We start from the raw sequence: 25,998 nt of genomic DNA, 5'->3' as shown, positions 1-25,998 counted from the left end.
TTTTTTCCTTCATCTTCTTTCATTAGAATTGATCCATTTTTCAACCAAATATATTTGTATTTTAATTCTCTTCCCTTTAATTTGGCTTTCCAAAGCAGTTCTTTAAAATAAGGAGATAGCGATTCTCCTAGGAATATCATTTTCTCACGGTTTGAGATCACCTTCTTGTTTGCCAATAATTTTGATCTTGTTTCTGGATTTCTAATTTTTAAGAGAATTTTTTTCGGATGACCTGGTCTTCTGTCATATTGTCTTATTGCTGATGTAATATCCTCTGTACTTATTTGGATATTAGCACTTTTTATTAGGTTTATAGCAGTTACTTTGGGATTTTCATCTGTCTTTTCCTCAATTCCTGTTATTTCAATACAGTTATCGAGGTTCGACTGTTCTAAACAAGCCAGTCTGGTTTCTAGATGTTTAATAATTTTACTTTTATTTGTCAAATCATTTTTTAAGCTTTCGACTTCTCCTTTAACTTCATTCATGGAGTCCAAACGAATTATTATGTCATCATACTTTTGACAAATAAATTCGGTAGTTTTTTGAAATTCAGACATTTTTTTTTCAATGTTTTCGAGTATTTGGGTTTTGAGTTTCTCCAGTTTTGTGTCTACGAAAGACGCAAATTTAGTAAAAGTATCTTCTTCTGGGCTAGTGTCTTCGGGGGCAGTGTTCATTTTGTTTTTGGATCTTGTAAATGTATTTAGAGTATCTTGTTGTTGAGAGCTTGTTTTTTTGTTCGAACTCATGGTCACCCTTGCAGTAGTTTTGGTAGAAACAATAAGATGCGCAAGCGCCGTCAAAGCGAAACAAGCAAGCCGAATGGCCCGAGTATGCGAGCGATGTTTGGGCACCGTACCACCAGAAGTACATTGAAATGATAGAGCAAATCCAGAAGAAATTCCTCAGGTATGTCTATATGCGGACGCATGGAACCTATCCCAGGTTCATGCACCATATCGACTTACTTGAGGAAACCAATTCTGTGAGTCTGGAAACTAGGCGGAAAGCAAGCCTAGCCACTATATCTTTCAAAATTTGGAACAATTTTATTGATAGCCCATTCCTCTTGGGATGCTATGATTTATATGTACCAGACCACTACAGCCGAAGTCGATACCATGACTTATTTAGAGTACCAAAAGGCAAAACCAACGTCCTGGCAAAGCATAGCATGACGAGGGGAGTGGTGCTGTTGAACGAACTAGCAAAGAATTTGGATGTAAATGACTGTTCTTTAAACGACCTAAAACAATTATTGAAGAGTCACTTACCCAAATGCTGATATGATGTAAAATTATACTGTTTGTAAAATTGTACCGTAACTGGAACGAATGTTCTGTTGTACAATAAAAAAAAAAAATATATATATATGAACCTATACAGGTCAAGGTCGAGGGATTTTTGCGAAAATTGCATACTGGAGCCAGTGAGACTATTGCTTCCCCAATTGGCACAGATTGCTGTTGGCGTTGGCATTGCTGGAAAGCGAATTTGCTCCATGCAGACCAACAAAAGGTAAAAAGCAATTTTTATTTTTTTTATAGGAGATAATGCACTTTCTTTTTGAAAAAATTTTTTGTCAACCAATATATATATTTTTTTACATTAGGTCCACACCGGAGGTCCTTGGGAAAAAAATTCCCTCAGGAATTAATCATCCTCAAAGATGACATAGGTATGTCATCTTTGAGGATGCTGAGTGGAGGGTCTTTTTTATAGAGGAAGTTCTGCGAAGGAAAAAGGTATGAAGGACGGATAGGAATCCGGGGGTCAGTGTGTCTAGGAATGACTGATATATGAATCCATCCCCCCCACTGTAGTGCAGTATCTGGAGAGGTCAAAAGGTCTCGACCAGTCTCCTGATTTGGTAGGTGGGCAAACACATCCGCTGCCAAGATCTAGACAAACCTCAACCCGGGCACCCCTGCTAAGTCACCAAACATAGCGAACCACTTCGGGTGGTCTATGACAGGGGAGTTGGTTATCCAATAAATGTTTTCCAGGGTGGTGTTACCAACACTTCCCTTGGTGTCAATTTCACATCCACCCACAGTTCGGAACGAGTGAGTGTAAATCCACAGTCGTTCCACATTATACAGGGTGCAGCAAAACAGATTGCAGTTTTGAAGATCTATTAAAAAAAAGCACAACTTATATGAGGTTTATTATATTTTATTCGGTACATCGTACCGTTTTATGCATCAAGTCCTAAAGATGACAGAAAGATGATAGCCCCCAGCAGCGATACATTGAGAAGGCGATTTCTGAAGATTTTGGCACATCTCGACGGGTATAGCAGCAATTTCCTACCCAACTCGATGCTCGAGTTATTCCAAAGTGTGAGGCCGATGTTTATAAACAATTTCCTTCAGGTAGCCCCACAGGAAGAAGTCGCAAATGCTCAAATCAGGTGAGCGCGCGGGCCTCGTCACTACTGAAAAAGGTTGACCTCGCATGTAAAGACTGGACATTTTCAAGAAACATACGGATGGCGAAGCCCCCGTGTTGTCCGGACCAAACCGTGGTAACGACTGAAAACGGCACCACCCTCCCAATTTTTCATCCCAAAAAAATAAAGTGCACATCAAAATCAATTAATTACATCAATAGTATTGACTAGTATATAATAATGGAGCAGAGTGTTTCACTAAAACAACACTGATTTTTTCCAGTATTGGTTTACTATTGAATAACACTGCCTTTTTGGATTATAAAGATGGACTGGTTATAATAATTGGATGATTTGTATAGTGCCGTTTTTGTGCAAAATCACCTCAAGGGCGGGTTATCAAACAACTATATGTGTAGGGATGTTAATAGGAAAGTATACTACATAAAAATTAAATTAAAAACTAGGTCCAGGGGTAAGGCTCTCGACTACCAAGTAATGATTTGAGATTTTCGTGGCCAAAAGTATTATAGTGATTTATTTTTTGGGGTATTATGCCATGTTGCACTGCTTCCTTCTTTGGCCAATGTTTCGGACAGCATTACAGTGTCCGTCATCAGGGCAGATGTTTGAAATAAATAAATCACTACAAGCACAGACATAAGAATATATAGACTAGAAATTAAAGGTGAGGGGTAAAATCAACTGTTGAAGAACGAAGGGGGTAAAGCTGACTGTGATTCGTCAATAAATCAATCTGACAGGATATAGGCATCTCGCATTATAATATCACCATTTAGTTCTTAAAAGTAAAATCTGCTTTTGAATGAATAGACATTTTTACATGGGAGCGCAAATTACTCTCCACGTTATGAACTAATTTGTCCAATAATAAGTCCAAATTCGGCAAAGTAAATTTCTTCTATTTTCAGAGTCATAGTTAGTTTGAGAGTATTTAGTTAAGACACTTTTACAAATGTTTCATAATTTACTTGCCCCAGTAAACAACGATGAGCACACTTGAGAATCGCTACATTGTGATGTGATAGTATATGTTTCTAAAACTGATCCATATAATACGGTGTGAATAAGCTTAAAATAAAGTAAAATAATGCTTACTTATGGAATGTAATACGACAATTGGGTTTATTCTCTTTTTCACATCTATTTTTACAAGTTTTCATATCACAAGCAACCATTTTGCCGTGTTATTTCGTAAAATGCCTCGACCATAGCTCGACGCTAGTTCGAACAAAAATGATGACGTCACATTCTCAAGATTCACGGGAAGCCACACGCGAGCCCAGCCGGCTCCAATGGAACCGGTATGGGGAGTGGGGAATAATACGCTTTTAATCACTTAGGGCAGGTCTACTAATATTCATATGTCTATGACTACAAGGCTTTCCCTGTGTTTGGTGATCAGATCTAAATAACCAGGTACTTCCTCACTATCCTCTTCCCCATTACCTTCAGCCATTCATTCATAGTCTCACTGGCTCCAGATGGTCGGGACTCTTGCGCGGTTTCACATAAATATTTAAAAAAAAAATTCAATGCGCACTCTTCGGCGGTCAACGTACGACTGATGTCATAGTTTGTGGTTTGCCTCAAGCTCGACGAAATGATACCCAGATATTGCGTTAGGGCATTTGACGTCAGTGTTCGTAGGCAACTAGGAAACTAACAAATAAAATGACGATATAATAATATGGCATACAATTTCTATTTTTTAATACAAATAAATTCAAAATCCTTTTACATACAACCATATATTTTTCCTTACATATTATAATTTAATGGATATACTTTACACTGCACGTAACAACACTTTACCAATCCTCTTTACATCTCTAGTGAGCCACCGAACTAAACATCCCAAATCCTTCTACAAACTTAAACCTAGCTTTGTATTATCATATAACATCTGTACGGGGAGAATGTTAAACAAATTAGTCAAAAGAATTGTCCCTTTATCATTATTTAACAATTATTAGCTTCTTCTTATCAACTTGCAAACCTAATTAAAATTACCTACATTTTATTTGTAGTGCATCAATTTGAAAATTACAATTTATTTTGTATTTATTCAGAATTTCGAATATTCGTACCGAGCATTACGCTTTATAAATAGTGTACTTTCTTCTCGTAATCGTTATTGTTTATTGACACTTTTTGATAAAGAATTTCCACATATTTTGTATCTTCAATTTATTTTTTCGTTTAGAAGCATTTTATTTAGGCTGTGAAATCCTTTGTTCAAGAGTTTGAGTATTTCATTATTAATAATTTGTTTTACATCATTTTCAAATTAAATATTATGCAAAATATTTCACTATAAGAATATTGCATTTTATTAGTTAATTATATTAGTTTATTCTTTTTATTTTAATTACTTAGTACTTAATTCATTGTTTAACCCTTTGAATGCTATCTGATACGGGACTTGATTATCATTGAAATATTCACCATGTTCAAAATGCAATGAATATTGAGAAAACTGAAGGTTCCGTAAGAGTGTAGGGTCTGCATTATGAATTAAATGCTGCAAATCAGCAAAATACATTACTATTAGTACACTAGCATTTAAATATCATTTACAATGAACAATTATTATCAATTCATTCAATTATAATTGTTATCTTCCAATCGTATTATTTGTCCAATCCTTAATTCATTTTAATTTACAAACATTTACTTAAAATTACATTATGTATGTATACATTTGTACTGCACCAAATGAAGTCATTCAGACAGTAGAAATAACCAACCTGAATATTTTTTTATGGAATATTTCATCGTATAAATTATTATTTTAGATTCCTTATTACAAAATACAATTACAATTTTAAATCGTCAAAAATGTAATAATTTCACGATTGTGAATACTCACTAACCGAAAAAATTATATGCAAAAGTAAATAAATTAAATATTTTTACTTTTTACATAAACTTATATTCTCGATACACTTCTTTGTGGTATGTTAGAATGATGAAATAATAATGATGTTGAAGGAATGATTTTGTATATTTTGGCTATTCATCGTAGGCAATAATTCATTGTTTTACTTAATTACTAGCGTTGGTGACTTTTTACAAGTAAAATATGTGAATTTCACCCAAAATATCTAGTGATAAAACCTACCTAAAATTGATAATGAAGTCCACTTTGTTATCCACTTCTATTCTGTCTTCCAAGTGTGGTATTCTTGCAATTGGAGATTATACATAATGGCATTGCAGTAGTCTACTGCCAGAAGTCACTAAGTGATAGAGTCAGAGATCACAATCTTCCTATTTTGTCATGCTTTATTCAGTAAATAAGTCATCATGTCGAATAACACATTGTTAATAGCTAATTTAGCGCCCTTATAGTCACTAAAAATTTATGATAATAGCAAGAAATGAATACCAATTGTTATCACAAAATCACTAAAATATGACTTATGAAATTGGGATATATGTAATGTGTAAAAATGCACATAACATATGCCTAAAAAAAATATTACTATTCGTTACATGATGTTTGTTTAAAATCACAAGGGCAGTTTTTTTTTTTTTTTTCTATTAACACACTTCCTACGGGAAGGGTAGTTCTACCTTTTACGCCGGCCCTACTTGATGTCGGAAAAGGCAATGCTGTCCAATAATTTTATATCAATTTCTTTGTAAGGGTACCAACTATATGTAAATGTATTTAAAAATGTGAACCAAATCTTCTAATGCTTGTCTTTTGTGTGCAAGAATGTTTTAATCAAAAAGAAACTATATTTAAACCCGTAGAACTGGTAATACATCCTTACAGTTATCGCACTGGAGATGCGGAAGTTTTTTGCAATGATTTGTGTGAAAACAATATTTTTTTTGTAATGTTATAAAATACATACATTTTTTACAAATAATGCATCATTAAATGGCCCACCACTTCAGTTTATTACAAAAGCAGGCTTTAATTTCAGACAATAATTTTATAGTTGGGATCTGGTGAGTACTACGTAAAAAATTTACGTATTGTTTTCAAAGATAAGCTGTTTCAAACAAAATCGATTTTCTCGAATGGGACCCTTGTTTTCGCCTGCTTGAAATGTCTCCGGGCGAAAATAAAGGTCTGGCGCAAATTTCTTTAATTTGTTTTAAATCGCTATATCTTCGAAAATAATGAAAATTTCTGTGTTGTAACTCAACATACCTAAGCTATAAAAGTACTAAATGAAAATCGAATATTATTTGAAATGCAACATGTAATATGTTTACTACGGTCTGCCTATCGGTATTTGCCCATACCTGCTTTCTTTAAATACGCCTAACATCTCTCACTCACTTGCACATAGGAATTGAGTGGCTACAGAACAGATATAGAGATTTGAATCGGGTTTCGCGGTCATATAAACCGTCATTCCAGTAATTGGATTATTACAATAACCAATAATATACTATCCTTGTGTTGAAATACCGATGTAAACGAAGGGCACGAAGATAAATATAAAAAGAAGACTTGCATTACGATTCGATAATTACGTACATATAGTTGGGATCTTTACAAAGAGATTGGTATATAATATTAATGTAAAAACATTGAATAATTCCGTCTTTTCTGCCATTGAAATGAGGCCGGCGCAAAAGGTAGAACTACCCTTCCCGCCGTTAAGCATCAGTCGACCGAACGGGTAGAACTACCTTTCCCGGCCGAAGTGTATTAATATGCATTAGTTAAAATAGATAAATAAAGAGCATTTCTCAGAATCAACATTTAATCACTTAATGACTTCTGGCAGTAAACAGACTAAACAGTGTGACGCGGATATGACATCAATTTGTTGAGCCTTCAAGTGAAAGTTATTTTATTTAGAAACTTGTGCTTTTTCAGTGAAAAGTTTGAGGGCATCTTTGGATCATCAAACTTAGGACTATAATCCTGTCAACACAACCAAAAAAAAGACACTGCGATGAAATCTATAGGAAAGATTTTCCAATGGATTCATTCCAATGTGTGTATCGCAATTTCCCTAAATACAAAAACACTTAAACATTAATTAAGATTAGCAAAATGAAAGAAACATATATTGTCAGGTGTAAACGAAGCATGTTGAAAATAAAATAAAACAAAAGTAGTTTAGGAAATGCAATGTATTTAAAAAAAATGATGTATAAACAAAAACATACAATCATGAATGATAAAAGTAAAAAAAACATTTAAAAAATAAAAAAAATATTTTTCTATCGATTAAATGTATCGGACACAATAAGGATAATATTATGCGTTTCTTAATTAAAAATTCATTTTTACTCCTATTTATAAGTTAAACTATTTTTATGAGAAGTTTAATCATAATATAACCTACAAGTACTAAAGATAAAAAATATTTTCAATACCTAAGTTACAAAATCATTGTTTTTTAAACTAAATAGCTCAAGTCGTAAATTGTAACAACTGAAAAGTACTTAAATAATATTAATTTTTCGTGTTGTAAAGCGACATTCATTTAAATGTTTGGAAACATTGACTTTCAAAAGATTTAAAATCCCAAATTCATATTATGTAAGAAAAGAAAACAAACTCTTTTAAATATGACAGTCGAGTATTTAGGCTAAAACTAAGAGAAATATTATGGCAAAGTCTTTTAAATTTTCATTGTATGTTTTATTTTGTAAAAATAATAATGTGTTTCGGGTGATTAACTTCTCAAGCGCCAAAAGTACCCATACGAAAAATTTGTATTCATCGACCGCCTGAATCTAGAAACAATACTTCCGTTGGGATTTTTACCCTGGGTACACTACGGCACATAATGCTGTATAAACTAAATAATAATTTACCGCGAGAAACAGCGCGAGACGCCGCTTGTAGTTGCTTCGTTCCTTTCCCATAATTCGTGGCTCAGCACTTGACAAATATCTCGAGTTTATACGCAGCCCTAGGTCGCGGGAGCTATGCATTTCAAAGGTTAACAAAATATGTTGTAATACAGATTTTAAAATAAATACAAACATAATATAAATAATAAATTGATGATAATTTAAAAAATTAACAAAAAATATTTTTTACGCAAATTAAAATTAAGTATAAACAATTTTAATTTTGTAAAAATGCTGCCAATTTTTCACTCACAAAATATCTCTCATTTTAAGTACTAAATTACATTGCATAAATAATAATAAATGATTTGCAATTACTAACTCTCGATTTAATTATTTTCTTCCAACTTAATAATAAAATAACATTAATTGATCATTGGGGTGACTTTTGACACATGTAAAAATCAGACCGTTTAAATCAGAATTTAAGCAGAAAAAAAAATCACTGACCATTAATGCCCACAATACTTAAGACTTACATTCATTATTGGAATTATGCACACATCTCATTTCTTACCCATGTGCGAGTCTTTAAATTTATTATATATAGACTAACAGCAAATATAATGCCATTTATTTATTTCAAATAGCGCAATTCTAACTCACAGATGGGTAGAAAACTACACACTACTTTGACTGTTAAAAAAATCCATTAAAAATATTTGCCAAACTTTGAAAAAATATCACTTCATTATTACAATTTTTTAATTCTAAAGAATGCTTATCAAGCGTACGCAAAAGAGTTCAGCATGTTAATCAATTATTTCTTTATAAACTTATTACTAAAAAAATATACTTAAATATTCATTAAGTATGTATGAACAAAATCAGACTACAGTGCGATCACAAAATAGCGCATTCTCTTAAATTGTACTCGTTTATAATTAAACTAACCATAATGCTAACTGTACAAGCATTTCGGGGACACCCTGTGGGGCCCATCTGGTGTGTGCGTTTCGTCGCTTCCAAAACAACTGTGCACAAATTATAATTAAACATACATCTCTAGTCATTTTAATGATTAACTAATTCCGAGTTCGTTAAATATTAATCAAACAAAAATTATGCAGCTGGTGGAGGTATCTAACCATACAGATCTAGTCATCTCGTAATGGTTTATTCCAAAACCTTTACATATAATATTAAGAGAATTTTCATTCTTTATTAGTGTAAGACCGACCAGATCTGAATAATAAGGCGTTCCTCTGCCGAATTATTCCATTATATCCTCCCATCAAAGATGAAATAGATCCCTAGTTCTGCCTGGCTAAAATCTTGGTATTTTTTTTTTTTTTTTAATAATTTCATAATATTCAAATGATTTTGATTGATGATTCAAAACATGATCGTAAGCAAAAAAAAAAATACATTAAGATCTGCCAAATATAATATACACATATTTTTAAATAAATAAGACAAAAACGTACAACAAAGAATAATATATTAAACCTAAGGAAAATAATACAGTACCTAGTCTTATTTTTAATACAAATTTTGTCATATTAAAATAAAATAAAAACAATAAATGCATTGTTTTTTTTAACTCTTTTAATTATTTGTCATGTTCCAAAGAATACTTCTTTCCATTATTAATATTATTTGAGTAATTATTAAACATTTGTTAACCTCTTCACTCGCTACGACACATATTATATGTGTGAAATACAAACCGTGCTCTCAGCGCTATGCGTACTTATAAGTGTGTTCATTTTCATAGAAAATGTATGAATATCATAAACAGTGCCGCGTACAACCGTCATCCTATAAACATCAGGAACGCGGTGAAAAGGTTAATGCCAATCCTCATTTTTAGTATGACTCTCAATTCTCAATCGGCAAAATTTTACATTAAACAAGCTCCATGTTAAAGTCAGCGTTGCCCGAACTTTGCGCAGAGTTTTTTGAAATCAGATGTAGATGGTAATTATTACAAATTTTCCTTTTATTTTGAATATCAAGTGTGCAAAATTTCATCACAAACTATCAAAATTCGGCTTCGGGGGGTGAAAGATTTTACGAAATCTCATGTAGACCTTCCTCTTTTTTTGAAGGTCAAGTGTGCAAAATTTCATCAATCTCAGAATAAAACAGTATAAAAAACAAAGACACCCACAGACACTCTTCTTTATAAGTTAATATAGATGTACAATCTTTCTGCATAATTGAAAAGTGTAGTTGTGGCAACGAACGTAGAAAAGTGTGATCGTCGTGACGAACGTAGAAAAGCATGTTTGGACGCATAAATCAAACGGTTGTTAGATTTGTCTAACATTGTCTGTGAATGTCTAATAGAATTAAACTCACTTTAATTTGTTTAGACGTGTCAAGCCCGAAGTGTCTCGTCTCGTTGTCTTGGGTTATAAGTATATTTTCGTCAATAAAAGCTGACAAAGTTTGCCCAATCATATTGCATAGATGTTGTGACTTAACCAAATTGGTTCAGTAGTTTTGGAGGTGAGGTCATTTAAACCCGTGTTACTAATGTCAAGCTGTGGAGTGTTACTAGTGTCAAGCAGTTTGATGTTATATGCAGTATCTAGACATTAGACCAGCGCTCCTCAAAGAACCGCCTCATGCCATGGCCGGCTCGCCCCACGGGACTCTCGTCTTCGTTGAACACCTCACAGTTATGGAATATTTGGCGTACATCACCAGCGAACTCCTCCTTTGTCTTGTAGCTGTGAAAAAATAACATTTCATTAGGAATTTAAGCATTTTTTTTAGCAATCTTGAAAATCTAATTAATAATGAAACCATTGTAGAGTTCTTTAGGTACAAAAGGCTGGTCATGTGGAAAGAATGCCAATCGGCATGTCTAAAATCATGATCAAGGGAGCGTCCCAGTGAAAGCACAAAGGCAGAGAAAGAGATGGACCGACTGCTTGGAAGATTGGAGCAGTATGGGAAAGCATGATCACTAGAGAAGGAAGGCTAGAGTCAGGATAGGACAGAGAAGAAAGGCTAGGGTCAGGAGCAGAGAGAGAAGAAAGGCTAGGGTCAGGAGCGGACAGAGAAGAAAGGCTAGGGTCAGGAGCAGAGAGAGAAGAAAGGCTAGGGTCAGGAGCGGACAGAGAAGAAAGGCTAGGGTCAGGAGCAGAGAGAGAAGAAAGGCTAGGGTCAGGAGCAGAGAGAGAAGAAAGGCTAGGGTCAGGAGCGGACAGAGAAGAAAGGCTAGGGTCAGGAGCAGAGAGAGAAGAAAGGCTAGGGTCAGGAGCAGAGAGAGAAGAAAGGCTAGGGTCAGGAGCAGAGAGAGAAGAAAGGCTAGGGTCAGGAGCAGAGAGAGAAGAAAGGCTAGGGTCAGGAGCAAAGAGAGAAGAAAGGCTAGGGTCAGGAGCAGAGAGAGAAGAAAGGCTAGGGTCAGGAGCAGAGAGAGAAGAAAGGCTAGGGTCAGGAGCGGACAGAGAACATATATACATATTTCAACAGATTCCCCTTGATAAAGTTAATGAGGGTTTTCATTGAGTATTTAACAAGGTCTTCTTGTTCTGTAGAATGTCTCCTCAGGTATCTTAGTCTTCTTCCAATGAAGACGGGCACCATATGATGTGAATCGGTGTTCCATTACCCTCTTCACATTTTTAAGAATCTACTAACAGTGTGGCTGTCAAAAATGTAGACTAGGAGAGTGATGTAAAGGTTAGGTAAGGTTAATGAAGACTAGAGGGCTGTAAAGGTAAGGTTAGGTTAACAAACCTGCAATCCTGCAACTTTCTCTTGATGGTGGACAGGTCCATGGGTGCGCGAATGACCTTCTTGTAGGTGGGGAACTGCTTGGTGTTGACGGGCAGCAGGAAGGGCCACGAGTCGTCGTGGATCTCCATCTCCTCCAGGAGTGCTCTACAATACAAAAAATACACACCAAACATCACTTCAGATCTGCTAACTTATACATATAATATGGGCAAAAGAGGAACTAACAAAAAAATTCAGATAAGATTAAATATTTGTATGTAAAACAGTACTGCATATTTTTAAATTAAATTGTCGTGAAGTCAGATAGTAAAGCTAGTTTATTATGCATAATGTAAAGTTATCTGATGGGCAGTTATTTAAAAGTAGAACTTACTTGCAAAGGGCCAGTTCCTTGTTCAGTCTTTTGTGGGATCCCCTGTCTTTCTTGGCAGAATGTCTGCCCTCGCGTTCCCGTGGGGAAGCTGGCATTGCTTCATTGCCTGCACCTAAAACGTTTGTAGTTGTACTATTTATAAAATTTATGTTTTAACCCTCCCGCACCGGAGGGGGGTAATAAACATTCCCCAAACGAGAGGTTTGTGCAATATCCAAGTTGTTTTTTACATCACATACTTGATATATAATTTAGGTAATCCTAGAAACTGTTTAGTAATATATCTGCATTTAATTTTTTTTTATCCCATTACTATTTAAGATATTATATTTATCCAATTTTGACAAATTACTCCCCTCTCCCGAATCCCCATTACTATTTTTTTTTAATCCTCACCGCAAACAAGCCACATATTTAGATGTAAAATGTCCATTTTACTAGAAGGGGCTACAATTTTTTTATTTTTTTATTGTTGATACATTTTTTTTACAATATTTCATATTTCAATTTAGTAATGTTGGCCTCACTGGGTTGTTTACCCGTGCTGAGGCCCCCATTTTATAATTTAAGAATTTATACATTTAAAAAAAATAAAAGAAAAACAACATTAAAATAAAGATAAATTTAAAATAAAAAATAAAGATTAAAAATTAAAATATCAACAATAAAATGTATTTTGAGTTATGTGCGATTAGACATGATTGTTCCGCGATATATTATGGGCAGAGATGTGCAAAATGGGTACCCAAAACCATTTGAAATGCAAAATGGAAATGGGTCAAAACTTTTCCATTTGAAAATGCAAAATGCAACATGGTTTTTAGAAAAGCATTTCAAATGCAAAATGCAAAATACCTATTTTCAAAATGCATTGAAAATGCAAAATGGTTTCTCAGGTCAAACAATCAAAATAATTATAGAATTTTTAAACAATTTTGTCATTTAATAATGGACATCAATGTAGAACAAACATATTACATGATGGTAAATCCAAAAACACCACAACTAGTTATTCCCGCATAATTTATGGGGGACCCTCGTGACCCCCTTTCGGGTGATATTTACCTTTAGGTACACATAAAGATTAAACGAAATAAAGATTGTTGTTCTTTTTTGAGTATTTTAAGGATAACCGGTGTTATGGCAGACAAAGTAGAAAGGACAATATTTTTTCTTCGTATTTTATTTGTTATTTGTCTTGATGCATTCTTGGTTGCTAAAATGAAACATAGATGCACACAGATAAAAAAGCTCACAATCCAAAAAAACAGCCATCAGCTGCAGAATCAGAGGACTGTTTCGAACTGGACAAAAGGAAATCAATAAATAATCTTACCTTTATAATCCTCGCTATTATTCCCCGAGTTGGAATCTCCCTCCACCGTGCCGCAAGAAGCCTCTCCATCCACACCCCCATCCTCGCTGTGGCTTCCCGCCTTGCTGGTGTTGTTCTGCTGCCTCAATTGCTGCTTCCCAATACTGTTACTGTTATTCTCCTGAGAGTTATTCAACATTGACTCTCCGTCAACAGACAGATCCTCCAGCTCTTTAAAGTCATAACAGCTATCATCTACACTAGCCACAGCAGCTGCTGTATCATTCTTAGAATCCTCCAAGATGGATAGACCGGATTCGTCAGCGTTATAAATGTTGTCTTTATCGTTGCTTTCCGCATATTCCATCGAGTCGTTGACCAGTTCCGAGTTTTTGTCTGGCGTTGTTTCCATGTCATTGATGGTGGAGTTCAAACTGTTGTTGATGGCTGCAAAGTGTTGTTTTGTTGTTGGTGTTCCTCCAATCCCAGGTTCCGTGGTAGCGGAGTTGGAACCGGGTTGGAAGTGTTTCTCCGGAGTGGATTGGACACTGCTTAAGGAGGATTGGTTGAGCATGGCGGAGGTAATGGCACAGTCTTCCGTCGTAGTGGTGGATGCTTGAGATGGTGCAGGGCTGGAGGAAAGATATGAAATATAATATTTTTAATAAAAAATTAACATATTTTCCACAGTACATTAGTAAACATTGATAAGTATTGTTACCTGGGAGGCTGCATGTTGTCAGAAAGGCTGTCTTGCTGCACAGCCTGCTTGGGTTTCTTGGCACTACGGGGTTTCTTGGGCGGAGCGCGCGTCACGCACTTCACACAGTACCACTTGCCGCGAGGCACCTGCTCCAGGGCAGATAGACACATATACCATTAGACACCATATCAACGTAAACCATACAACAAGGCAGGATGGGTGATTGATGCAATTTAATAAGGCGGGAAATTAATAAATGAGACTAAGTAATCTTAACTAATATGAAGTAGAACAAAAAATTATAAAATATATTATTGCAAAGTAAAATGTTTGCCAAAGTTCATAAAAGTACCCGCCATGTTTGAGCGGGCACTCGCTGGCCCGGCAATATCACATTCATCTGGCAACACTGCAAAGGCCACAGTTAGCGAGTGCGCTAAGGGGGCCGATCGGTGTTGCCACATAACTTATCTTGAATTATTTATTTATTCATATCCAATTGACAAACAATAACACAAAAAAAGGAAAAAACAAGATGTTGACAATGGTGAATTATAACCATAATTAGTTAATTGGTGATGGAGCAAGAGCAGTGATGAGGGATGAGTTGTAGTAAAGTAGACGAATCAATAATACAATTCAACTGTTGTTGAACAGAATTGGTGAATATGGACAGCATAAAAAGGAGACCAAACAACATAAGCATATTCGAGATGGAGACGAACCAGGGAGCAGCAGAGTTCTTAGGATATTTATGTTTTTGAAGTCAGAAGTAATTCTATCGATGAAACTAAGTAGTTTGAAAGGTTTATTAACAATTATATTCATATGTTCCATTATAAATGGAAAACTTTCTAATTATGAGCTCTGACATCATGAAATGCACAGATTTTTCAATCTGGAATTTTTAGATTAATACAATCATTTTCAACTCAAAATTTCATTTACTTCTCATTGTTTTAAAATTAGCATGAGCATATTTGAAAACACCGAAATAATATAAAGTAGAAGAGATAGTTTTCATTAAGCAAGCGCTCAGGCCACAGGCCGACTCATCTTAGCATTTAATTATTTATTTCTAGATGTTTCACATTATGGCATGCCTTATCTTTTTGTCATAGATGTGGTTTGTGAAAAAGAGAGGGAGGTTACAGTGGAACCATCACTGGTCTAGTTTTACACGTCACATCATACAATGAGTATAGTATTACCTTGCTAAGTGGGGGATAGTGGCAGTCCTGGTGGTAGGCGCGGGGGCACAGGGCGCAGGGCACAAGGCGGCCCCCGCGGCCCGAGGGGCAGCCGGCGCCCCCCTTGCCTCCGCACACGATGCACACGCGGTCTCCTGTCGCCTTGTTGAGGCACTCGTAGCAATACCTACAAAATGCAAACAGGCAGTCAGTGGCAGAAAATAGATATAAAGGTGACAAAATTAACAACTTTTGGTTATGTTTCCAGAAACAGGTAGTTTGTTTCATAGATTTTCCGATCTTAACAAACAGATTGCAGTCTTTGGAGCACAGCCATCTTGCGAGAATATACAGTCGGGAATGGCGCCAAACGCGGGCCCCAAATTTGTACACGATTGAGGTTTGTCACATGAGAATGGGTCACTTCTATGATACTATACTGTTAGCAATAATGAAACGCTAATAGATGTTTATGATGAAATACTTTAATGTTGTCTCCACGGTATTACAATCAATAACTTTAAATGGTGTGTAATGTGTGTATTCGCTCAGCGTGGCTGTGCTTAAGTGTTGCTCGCTTCCAATCCTTCTTCCTGCCGGGGGGGGGGGGTCGCTCCCGCCTAAAACCAGCAGCGCGTCTGCCGGCCGTACCGCAAACCAAGTGTAGATCCCTGATTGGCCGACAGCGATGAGAGTGGTGCCTCTGGCGGCCAATTAGTAAACTAAACTCTGTGGCGGCAGTATTTGAATGCGCTGCTAACAATACTATACCATCAAAAAGTTAAAAGCAATCAATAAAATGAGCTCACCAGTCACCATCAGGTATCTTCTCCATCTTGGGCTTGAAGCAGTAAGTGTGGTAGCCCTTGTCACAGCCGTCGCACAGCAGCAGCTTGTCCTCCGAGTCTCCGCTCTGGCAGAATTGACAGTTCTAAGGCAGAAGGAAACGGGCATTTGTACCGGCCATAGAATACGGTAGCTCTTGGGTGTCTACAACGGTCGATCGATAAAACCCTATATCAATACGATATTGACTAAATCCGTCGTCTATGTTTGTTATCAATATTTGCGAGCACAGTCAACAATTGATAAGAAATGTTCCGACAGCCGATAGACAAATTTCGGCACAGCTTCCATGGTGTCTCTCACATCTATTTGAATAATGTCATTCGTTATGCAAAATTACTAGCTTATTAATTAACGGAGGTGAACTAACGAAGCTCTTAGAATTGAAATCATGTATATGCGGTGAGTTGAATTCGTTCGAGCCAATGAAGTTACCTTGGGTCGGGCTTAGAGAAAGGAAAGTTGTTCAAATATCAAATTGTGGCTAAAGACCTCATTAACTAATTTCACTTTAAAAAGTATATGCGGACTGCCAATGCATATTAAAGTTAGTACATATTTCTATTCAACATTGTCAATTTATTCATATTTTTACGTAGCCTTTTGACCGTTAGGAATGTCAATCCATAGACAGATTGGCCAGTGTTGCCATCTAAAACGATTTATTTATTTTGTGTCAATATCAGTTTGGCTGTCAACAGCGCAACCGTGCTCGGGATATCGATATAAAATTGACGGAATAATTGATTGAATTGATTTAGGTCTATCGATTATATTGTTATCAAATTTGATCGTTCTAGACCCCTTGGTAAGAGTGTCTATAAGTTGATCATCTATATTGTCTATTTCTATCACTTTTACTTGTAAACCTACGGTAGGGCTAATCAGTCTATTAAATATCTTTGTTTTAATTAAGTCGTTCTCATTTGTACACACAATATAGCAGTAGCATAGTGTACGTGCGTTATAGACGATCATCCTAAAATGCTTGCAATAAATCTTCCTTCTCACACGTCTTGTATGAAAACGAGAAAGAAAGAAATTAAGGATTTGTCAGTTATAAAAATAAGAAGAAAATATGGAACGCTTTAATTCATAAACTCTCACACGTTGACGTAGAAATTTAAATTAATCACATTTTTTCGTTTATATTTTTACCTTAAAAATATAATCACATCATCGTTATAAATACTACACTAAAAAGAATTGGAACCATTTTTTTTACCCGATGGGCATATAAAAGAGTAAAATAAAATTAAAATAAACATTACTATCTACCATGTTCCTATCCGGGAGCCTTCGATTTTGATCAAAACTGAATGCAAAAGTCCATTGCGCAGACGAAAAATTGAGTTTTTTAATGAATAAATAATTGAAAAGCCACAAACAACAGGTTTTAGAAAGTTTGGATAAAGTACTGTTTCACCCGTGAATATAGTTACCCAGAAAATTTAAACAAGGCCTTATGTACTATATATACTATGCTCCTACTTCTATTGCATCTAAACTAAATAAAGAAATGTTACATGACACTAAAGCGAAAGACAAAAAAAAGCAAAGATAATTCAAGCTTTCCTAAAAACCTTTGAGAATAGAGTAACCGACACCTTTTTAATAGAAGCTCTAGTATTTTTAGTTTGTTAAAAATAGCGCCATACTGAAAGACATGTTTAAATACGGGTTATATTATAGAAAGCAAATTAAAGGGGACAAGGAATGTCTTTCACAAATCACAAATTTACACTCAAAAGTTTGAAATACACTGCAAATACTTTTCAGACTTTCAAACACTTCCACAGGTTTGACACACTCTCAACCACTTCCACAGGTTTGACAGACTCTCAACCACTTCCACAGGTTTGACACACTCTCAACCACTTCCACAGGTTTGACAGACTCTCAACCACTTCCACAGGTTTGACACACTCTCAACCACTTCCACAGGTTTGACAGACTCTCAACCACTTCCACAGGTTTGACACACTCTCAACCACTTCCACAGGTTTGACAGACTCTCAACCACTTCCACAGGTTTGACACACTCTCAACCACTTCCACAGGTTTGACAGACTCTCAACCACTTCCAAACCATTTTTTTTTTATTTCATGCAATATAATTTTTGTGTTATTTTGCCCATCATATTAGGTATGTCCCTGTGTTATGGCGGACAAAGTCCAGCCACGAAGTCCAGAACCAACCACAAGCAACCACATTTACAGATTAAACAGACCTGCAAATATTTTCACGGGAATGACGGACTTTCAACCAATCCCACAGGTTTGATAGCTCATTATAACTCATAACCACTTTCAAAAATTTGACAGGCATTCCCTATAAATACAATTACAACCATCCACCCATTCTCCATCTTGCGTACAGGGTGTTTGTTGGTAGTTTGGGTAGGTGAGGTGAACAGAAAGCGCTATGTACATGCGTGGGCCGGGATCTCACCGCCTTCATGATGGACTTGTCCCAGGCAATGGCCGCCTCCAGTGCATGCAGCACCATGGCTAGCTGCGCCGAGGTCTGGCAGCGAGCAGTACCCTCGCGCCACGTGGCCAGGCCGCGAGGGATTGTTGCGCCTGTGAAGAGATAACCACTTTATTACAATATTTGTACTAAATAATTGTGTAATAATATGATATGTATATTGAGCACGGAAAATTAATATCTTTAAGTTTATCGTAACAATCGGTCGGCGGAAATACACCGGCAAAATTACGCTCCGAAGATTGAAGAGTAACATGAATAGTACTCTCTGTATTTAGGTCCATAGGAAAACGTATTGCCCGCAGAGTCAATTTGTTCACTTTTGGAGACGTAGAAATCGTTTCGTCTCCCTTACTGTCATGGTGAATGAACTTCATTAAATGTCATCATGTAAATTTACCTCTAGCGTCCTGCTGGTCTTCCTCCTCCTGCACCTGCTGCTGCTGAGGCGCCTCCTGGGTGGGCACGGGGGCGCCGGCCCCCAGCGGCGGGCGCAGGTAGCGGCGCTCGATGGCCGCCTCCAGCTGCAGCAGGCGGGCGCGCGCCACAGCCGGGCCTGTCTCCCCGGAGCCGTCGCGCGGCGGTGTGGAGGAAGGCGAGGGGCACGTGCGTGGTGGAGGCTTCCAGCCCTTGATCTGCATGGAGGCAGCAGCCACGCGGTCTTCAAGGGCTTCAATCTGAAATTACACCAAATTAGAGTTGAAATTTTTATTGCTATGTATTTTTTTAAATTACATAATTAATCTTTTTGAAAGAATACTCAATTTCGGAAAGGCAGAGAATAATAATCACAGCGCAATATGCCAAACAATAGTTGATCCTGATTGATATAACCCGCAAGTATCCTTCAATTGATTGTCTTACATTAAATGTTGATCTTTCAAATTACGTTATAATAATTTTAAGTAATTTTCCTGATAAACCCAATGTGTAAACATCAACCGCTAGACAAATCAGGTTACCATTTTTGACACAGTGATATAAATTTATTCATTAACTCCCTTTTTAGGGTTTTTTACATACGAATAGTAAAAAATATACAGTATTTATAATACATAACTGAACTGCCCAGTAACAATCTTTTGTATTTGTTAAGTGATAAATTGAAGATGTCCAATGACTAAGTATAATTATTTCCCTCCGTAAGTATTCTGGGCAATGAGGAATACATATGGTAGTTAGTTCCAGAACTGAAATAAATCACGACATCTAGTATTATGTAGTGGAATACGAAAGCTTATCAATGCATTCGATATACAAAATCTACTAAACTAAAACTCGGAAATAAACAAAAAAAATCATAAAAATGGACGAGCCCAAGTGTGTTTGAAATTGATATACATATTTACAAAATTTACTCAAAAGGTTAATCCAGGGGAGGAATAACGGAAACATGATAAAGGAAGCAGCCACAATCAGAAGAAAAGACCAGTGCATTACAGATAGAAAACGTAGTGAAATTAATTGGACTAAATTTACCAACAAAATGATTATGTGTTATGTTTATTAAATTAAAGAAGCTGCATTATTGCACTTTTAAGACTATTTTTTTTTATTATTAAAATTCTAGTAATAATATCAATGTTTTACAACCTATCTTACATATAAATAAACATGTAAATGTTCATTTGTTCAAAATCTTAAATCTGCCAAAGTTCTTCACTGATTGCTTTGAAGTTTTGTAATAACATAGCATTCGAATACGCATGCGTTTTATAAATCTATATTGTATAGATGTCACTGTGACAGGAAAAAAAGTTTTTTTTTTCCTGTTCGACAAACATTTTTTTTCTAAGAGCGCCATCTGTTAGACAAACATTTTTTTTTTTTTAAAGCGCTGCAAAAGCAACACGCGCTATTGTTACTCCATCTACACAGACTGAGCCATAGCAACGCGTGGCGGGGTACAACTAGTAAAATAATAAATAAATACAAACAATTCTGAATTATTCATAGGGATGCTCTTGTGTAGGGTCTTTTTGGAAGAAAGGAAAGAGTTAACAAGGATCGTGAAGAGATCCATGTTATAGAAAGGAGGAAACACACAAGCAAGCAGATTATTCCAAGGATTAACTGTTGAACAGAGGAATGAGTCGTAAAAGTGATAAATGCAAAAAAAAAAGTTTGTTTGGTTGCCTCCACAGATCAGTTAGTTGACCAGTGTAAAACAGAAGCACACTAGCGAAGACAGACAAAACCATCTGATTTCAATCACGTCTGGAATAGGTACATGATAAGTTTAGAATGTGTCTGAGGTTACCTGCTCAAGGAGAGAGCCGTCTATCCTCCGGGCAGTCTTGACGCTGAAGCTGTTTGTGGAGTCGGGACTGGGGAAACCCCCATTCAGGGCGATGACTCGATCCAAGTGGGAGATGGACAGCTCAGTGGCCAGAAGATCGCCCTTTTCTATTGTCAACTGGAAATTAAATTATTATATTTATTTATTTAACACTTTATTCAGTGCATTCATCACATTTGTTAAGTTTGCAATGTTATTAAATAAAAACCATAATACAGGATACAACTTAAAAGTGGCTTAATCAATACAATTCAATTGCACACCAGAATAAAACATAATTTGTTGGATGGTATTGTAATATTATTGCCACGGATATACCTTATTGTTAGTCTGCACCAGTCCCATGAGGAAAGAGTTGTGTAGTTCTCTCTCTCTCACTCCCCGGGGATGCAGCTTGGACAATGTCTCTTTCAGTTGGTCTACGTCCGTCACTTTCCACCATCCGTGTCTGCAATGTAAATAAGCAATTAGTTTTAAGGCATTAGAAGAAAAGACATTGGGCTTCAACCAACAAATTCATTAGATATGGATAAGAAATATCACAGTTGATCAAGACTTATTTACCGTAGATCTTTTGGCACATAATTCCCGTCCAGTTTTTTGGGTAGTCCATTCAACTTGCAATACTCCAACTGTTCACTTTCTTCTTGCGTCATCTGCAGCGGCGCCGGACTCTCGCAGCTCACATACGAAGTTAGCGCCGAGAGATTCATTCCAGCGATACCCAGCTGGCAATTGCTGTTGTTAACACCTCCCAGCATGTTCCCGTTAGTAGTGGTACTGCTGGCTACACTCGCCGCTTTAGATTTCGGAGCGCCGCATTTAACAGGAGTTTTTTCAGGATCGCTATTCTCAATACAGTTAAGATTTAGTCCCGGTTCCAGCGAGTCTAAATGATTCATGGAAACGTCTTTAAGACCGTTTTCTATGTTGATTTGATCGCTTGATTCGTTTGCTACTTCCTGTTTAGGATTAAGGGTTTCGTCAATCATTTCTTCGTCCAATCCGGACATTGTAAGTGTGCAATCTGCATGGTAGAAAGTATTCAACATGGGTGCCTGTGTCTGGCCGCTATTGGAACTAAACAATAGGCTAGGATTAGTCAATAGATTTAGATTGTTACAAACGTCCCAACGATTTCCTTGACTCAGGATGACTTCAGAGCAAGTTTGCGTGTTGTCTGTGTACACGGGATTTGCGTGCAATGTTGAAGTATTTAATAAGCCTCCATTCATTTGATTAACAATTCCTTCGAGGGACTTGAAATCCTTACTATCATCGATACCGTTAGCGTGTGCACTATCAGCGAGAGGGTTTTCTTTCCTTAAAATGGAGAACCATTTTCCCTCGGCCATCTTAGCTGTCAACATATTAGCTGCAACTTCAGGATCGTTACTTTCATCTTTAATCTTTTCAGGAGCAATATTTTCTAATTTTATGTCGACTTCAGTGTTATTTTCTTTCGGGGAGACGACCGAATCGGCCAACTTTTTCAATTCCTCCAAATTATTAGTTATTAAACCGTCTTTACTTTCTGACTTAATGCCCAAATCTAAAATGCCATCACTGTTAGTTTCCATCTTGATAGTTGGCTCCTGTTTGATTTCTGTATTATTTGAATTTTCCTCCACGTCATTCATTGCGTACACATTTCTCTTTTCAGACTGTGGTTTCTGAACCAAGAAAGCAGTGGGAATTGAATCTTCGATGTCCAGCAGATGATCTTCAGCCACTTTTTGCTGCTGAATGTGTTTCTCTTCCATTTTGATGGGAGAACCTACAATAAAAATATATAAGTTGATTGAGAGAAAATTAACAAATCTAAAACAATAAGTTATGAGCACGAAAGAAAGCATGTTTTCGGTAATAAATAAAAGAGAACCCACCTTGAACCTTGTTGTGCCCCATGTTGGGTTCGTATTTGATGATCCTGGTGTGGTCTCCGAGGTTGAGCTCCGACTTGATGCTCCGCAGTTCCAGCTCATTCTGCAACAGCCTCTCCGAGTTCTTGGCGAGGTTGTTGACCTCCTGCGCTGCTTCCTCCGCTTTAGCCTTTTGACCTACAAAAGATAATGAGAGATAAAACAAAGCATTTCAATATCAGTGCGGCGCACTTCTGAGCTGTCACACCGCATTCTTCATTCTATCATTCTCAGTTCTGCAGGCCAATTATTACTTTTGCGACCAGAAAAAATTCCATATGCGAAAGAAGAAGGGGTTGAGTAAAAAATTACGAAATTTGTTTAACCTCTCAGACAAAGACTTTTATCTACTATGTGTTCCTTTGAGAACTGTCAAAATGTGATAATTTTTGTGTTATTTACGAGTTTTGCTAAAAGCTTCATAACTCACGTTTTGAGAAACGTAGCCTCATTCTAAAAAATGTTTATGAAAGATTATGAAATTCACTATTGTATTGTGTTGTTATACGTAAATATTTGGGTTTCTAAATATACATTTTATGAAAACGTCAAAAATATGTAAAAATCGCTTACAATTATTTCAAAGTCTTGAAAAATGTACTTTTTTCTGAGTATCATAAAGAAATAACATTTTATATATTGAAGAAATATAATTAAAAACTATTAGTCACCTCAAAATATTGACCGTCCAAACTAAAATATTTTTAATAAATTATTTAGAAACGCAATAAATTATGAACGAACAAGATGACAGATTCAATCGGCTTAGATAATGCAACTCTACGTTCCATAGATATTCTTGAATACAGACGCGTAGCGTTATTCATTATCGATACTCTGTTTTTTAAATCATGGCAATCCGTATACTAGTGATGGAAATAAATCGATTTTTGTAAAATCTCGCGCGTTTACGTGAAAAGACGTTCTAATGTCTTGACCGCTATTATCATATTTACGTCTTTTGACGTTCTAATGTTCTGAGTGGTTAAATTCAATTAACTTCCCAATCCACAAATTTCAATTAATATTTGTACAGCGACCTTGAGGTGATTTTGCACAAAAACGGCGCTCTACAAATCATCCAAATATTATTTTTTCCCAACCATGTTATTTGACTTAAAGTGATTTATTTTTTTGAGTATTATGCCACTTTGCACTTCCTCCTTCTTTAGCCAACGTTTCAGACAGCGTCACAGCATTGTCATCAGGTCATTATTTTGGTTCCACACCAACAAATTGCCCTCCTTTCAATCATCTGCGACCCAATAATGATGGATAATATTATAATGTAGAATAGAATGATGGTTTAATACCTTTCTTGTTCCTGACGTTGCGCCTTCCCGCCGCCTTGCATGCCGCCTCCTCCTCGTCTTTTCGTTTGGCCCCCTCCTCCACGCGCTCGTGGTACGCCACAATCTCGGGCTGCGACGACTCCATGGCCTCCACGTACACGCCACCACACTTGCCCAGCGACCAGTAGCGGCGCCAGTATCTAAATACACACACATTCATTATCAGTACAAACAGACTGAAGTTCAACAAACAGTTCAGAATGGACTAAAGAGCAATGTCTACAAGCTGGGTCTACATTATTTATATCTCAGTCTGAGACCATTTTGCTTTGGATTAAGCCGGGATCCATATACATTAAAATCAATAGACTTGCCCTAACATAAAATCTGGGTTTCATTTCAACGAGCTGGAGGCGAAACATGTGACCATATTTTTGGCACCAGAAGGGTTTGAGAATGCTTTGAATAAACTACAACATCAGTCCAGAAAGCACAGTCCATTGTGGGACTTTTCTGTGCAGAATCTGAATGTTAGTTTTTAACTGAACCGCCTTGCGTAGCAAAGCAAAAAATGAGTGAGGTGGGTAAATTATAACACATTTGAAAAAGTGTCTAACTAAAGAGTGTAAAAAAAATATTAGATTTGGAAACAAGGATGAACTTTTGTTTAGCCAAAGTTAACTTTCTTACGCAGCCAGCAATTTGCACGCTATTGTAAAAAGGACCAGTAATTCGTAAGCAGATTTTATTTTCGAGGACTATAAATAGTGATTATTACAATGCGAGTTGCCTGCATATTGTCAGATTCATTTATTAACAAATCACAGGAAGGGAGATGTTCCCCTTACTTGATTAGCTGGTCCATCAATTTGAATGTCGATGCCGGGATCACACCTGATCTATTCTATGATCCAATTCATAGATTCTAGTGAGATTAGGCATAACAATAGAAACCCAAAATTGAATGGACTTACAGACTTTAGACTTTTAGACTTTTGTTCTTAAATTGACCATAGATTCTTATAGAATATATCAGGTCTGAATTCAGCATTACATACGGTGGTTAAGGTTGTATTACCTATCCTGTCCATAGCAGGTGGCCCTCAGGGAATGTGCTCCGGCTGCCAAGCTTTGGAGTTGGGCATCAGACTGTCTAATCAGCTTATCCAGTTTCCTGGCCAGTTCCTCAGCCGGAAGGTTCTTGTCTTCGTCCTGTGGAGGAAACAAACTTAACATTTAGATTGTATGTAATATATTATTCCAGAAGGAAGATGTCCAGCGGGCTGCCCATAGAATAAAGAATGACACAAGAAGTGCCTTGTAATATTTCCTTAATTGAGGCTTAAATTTCCAATACAAAACTGCGTTCATGAAATTCAAATGGGATGGAGATCTACGATATCAGTCCAGTGTAAGTGAGACAGAGCTGTTTCCATTTGAATTTGTACGGAAGGTATTTCTAGTTTACTTTTAATTCTATAGGGCCGCCCCACACAATATTTGCAGAAGCACCACCAGAGGTTATGTGATTCTTCACAAGAGCACCCCAATCTGTACAGCATAAAGACAGGTGAACTATGTGGCTACTCGCTTGGGTAGCATTGTGAGGCTGGTTAACATAGG

General features: G+C 36.5%; 1 protein-coding gene across 15 annotated transcripts in view; it reads right to left on the bottom strand.

Annotated features, from left to right (window-relative positions):
• Window positions 1–5,347: 5,347 nt before the first annotated feature.
• The window catches only part of tou (bromodomain adjacent to zinc finger domain 2B toutatis), a 143,192-nt gene continuing 122,541 nt past the window's right edge, over window positions 5,348–25,998 (bottom strand). For 11 of the 15 annotated variants that reach the window (XM_089647984.1, XM_089647989.1, XM_089647992.1 and 8 more), the window contains 15 exons: window positions 25,454–25,587; window positions 24,397–24,575; window positions 23,048–23,221; window positions 21,726–22,938; window positions 21,480–21,609; window positions 21,123–21,278; window positions 19,263–19,539; window positions 18,824–18,954; window positions 16,335–16,456; window positions 15,547–15,712; window positions 14,354–14,484; window positions 13,654–14,264; window positions 12,318–12,429; window positions 11,945–12,088; window positions 5,348–10,929 (listed from right to left, as the gene is read on the bottom strand). In XM_089647984.1, the coding sequence (XP_089504110.1) occupies window positions 10,788–10,929; window positions 11,945–12,088; window positions 12,318–12,429; window positions 13,654–14,264; window positions 14,354–14,484; window positions 15,547–15,712; window positions 16,335–16,456; window positions 18,824–18,954; window positions 19,263–19,539; window positions 21,123–21,278; window positions 21,480–21,609; window positions 21,726–22,938; window positions 23,048–23,221; window positions 24,397–24,575; window positions 25,454–25,587 (3,822 nt within the window). In that variant the 3' untranslated portion in view covers window positions 5,348–10,787. The remainder of the gene's footprint in view (window positions 10,930–11,944; window positions 12,089–12,317; window positions 12,430–13,653; window positions 14,265–14,353; window positions 14,485–15,546; window positions 15,713–16,334; window positions 16,457–18,823; window positions 18,955–19,262; window positions 19,540–21,122; window positions 21,279–21,479; window positions 21,610–21,725; window positions 22,939–23,047; window positions 23,222–24,396; window positions 24,576–25,453; window positions 25,588–25,998) is intronic. The other 4 variants (XM_089647985.1, XM_089647997.1, XM_089647998.1 and 1 more) reach the window with 1 other exon arrangement.

This window comes from Hesperophylax consimilis, chromosome 27 (genome assembly GCF_061612785.1).
Source record: "Hesperophylax consimilis isolate HC1 chromosome 27, BYU_Hcon_1.0, whole genome shotgun sequence".
NCBI classification, from domain to species: Eukaryota; Metazoa; Arthropoda; class Insecta; order Trichoptera; family Limnephilidae; genus Hesperophylax; species Hesperophylax consimilis.
Note: the sequence above shows the minus strand (reverse complement) of the source record. Positions and strands in the feature narration are given on the sequence as shown.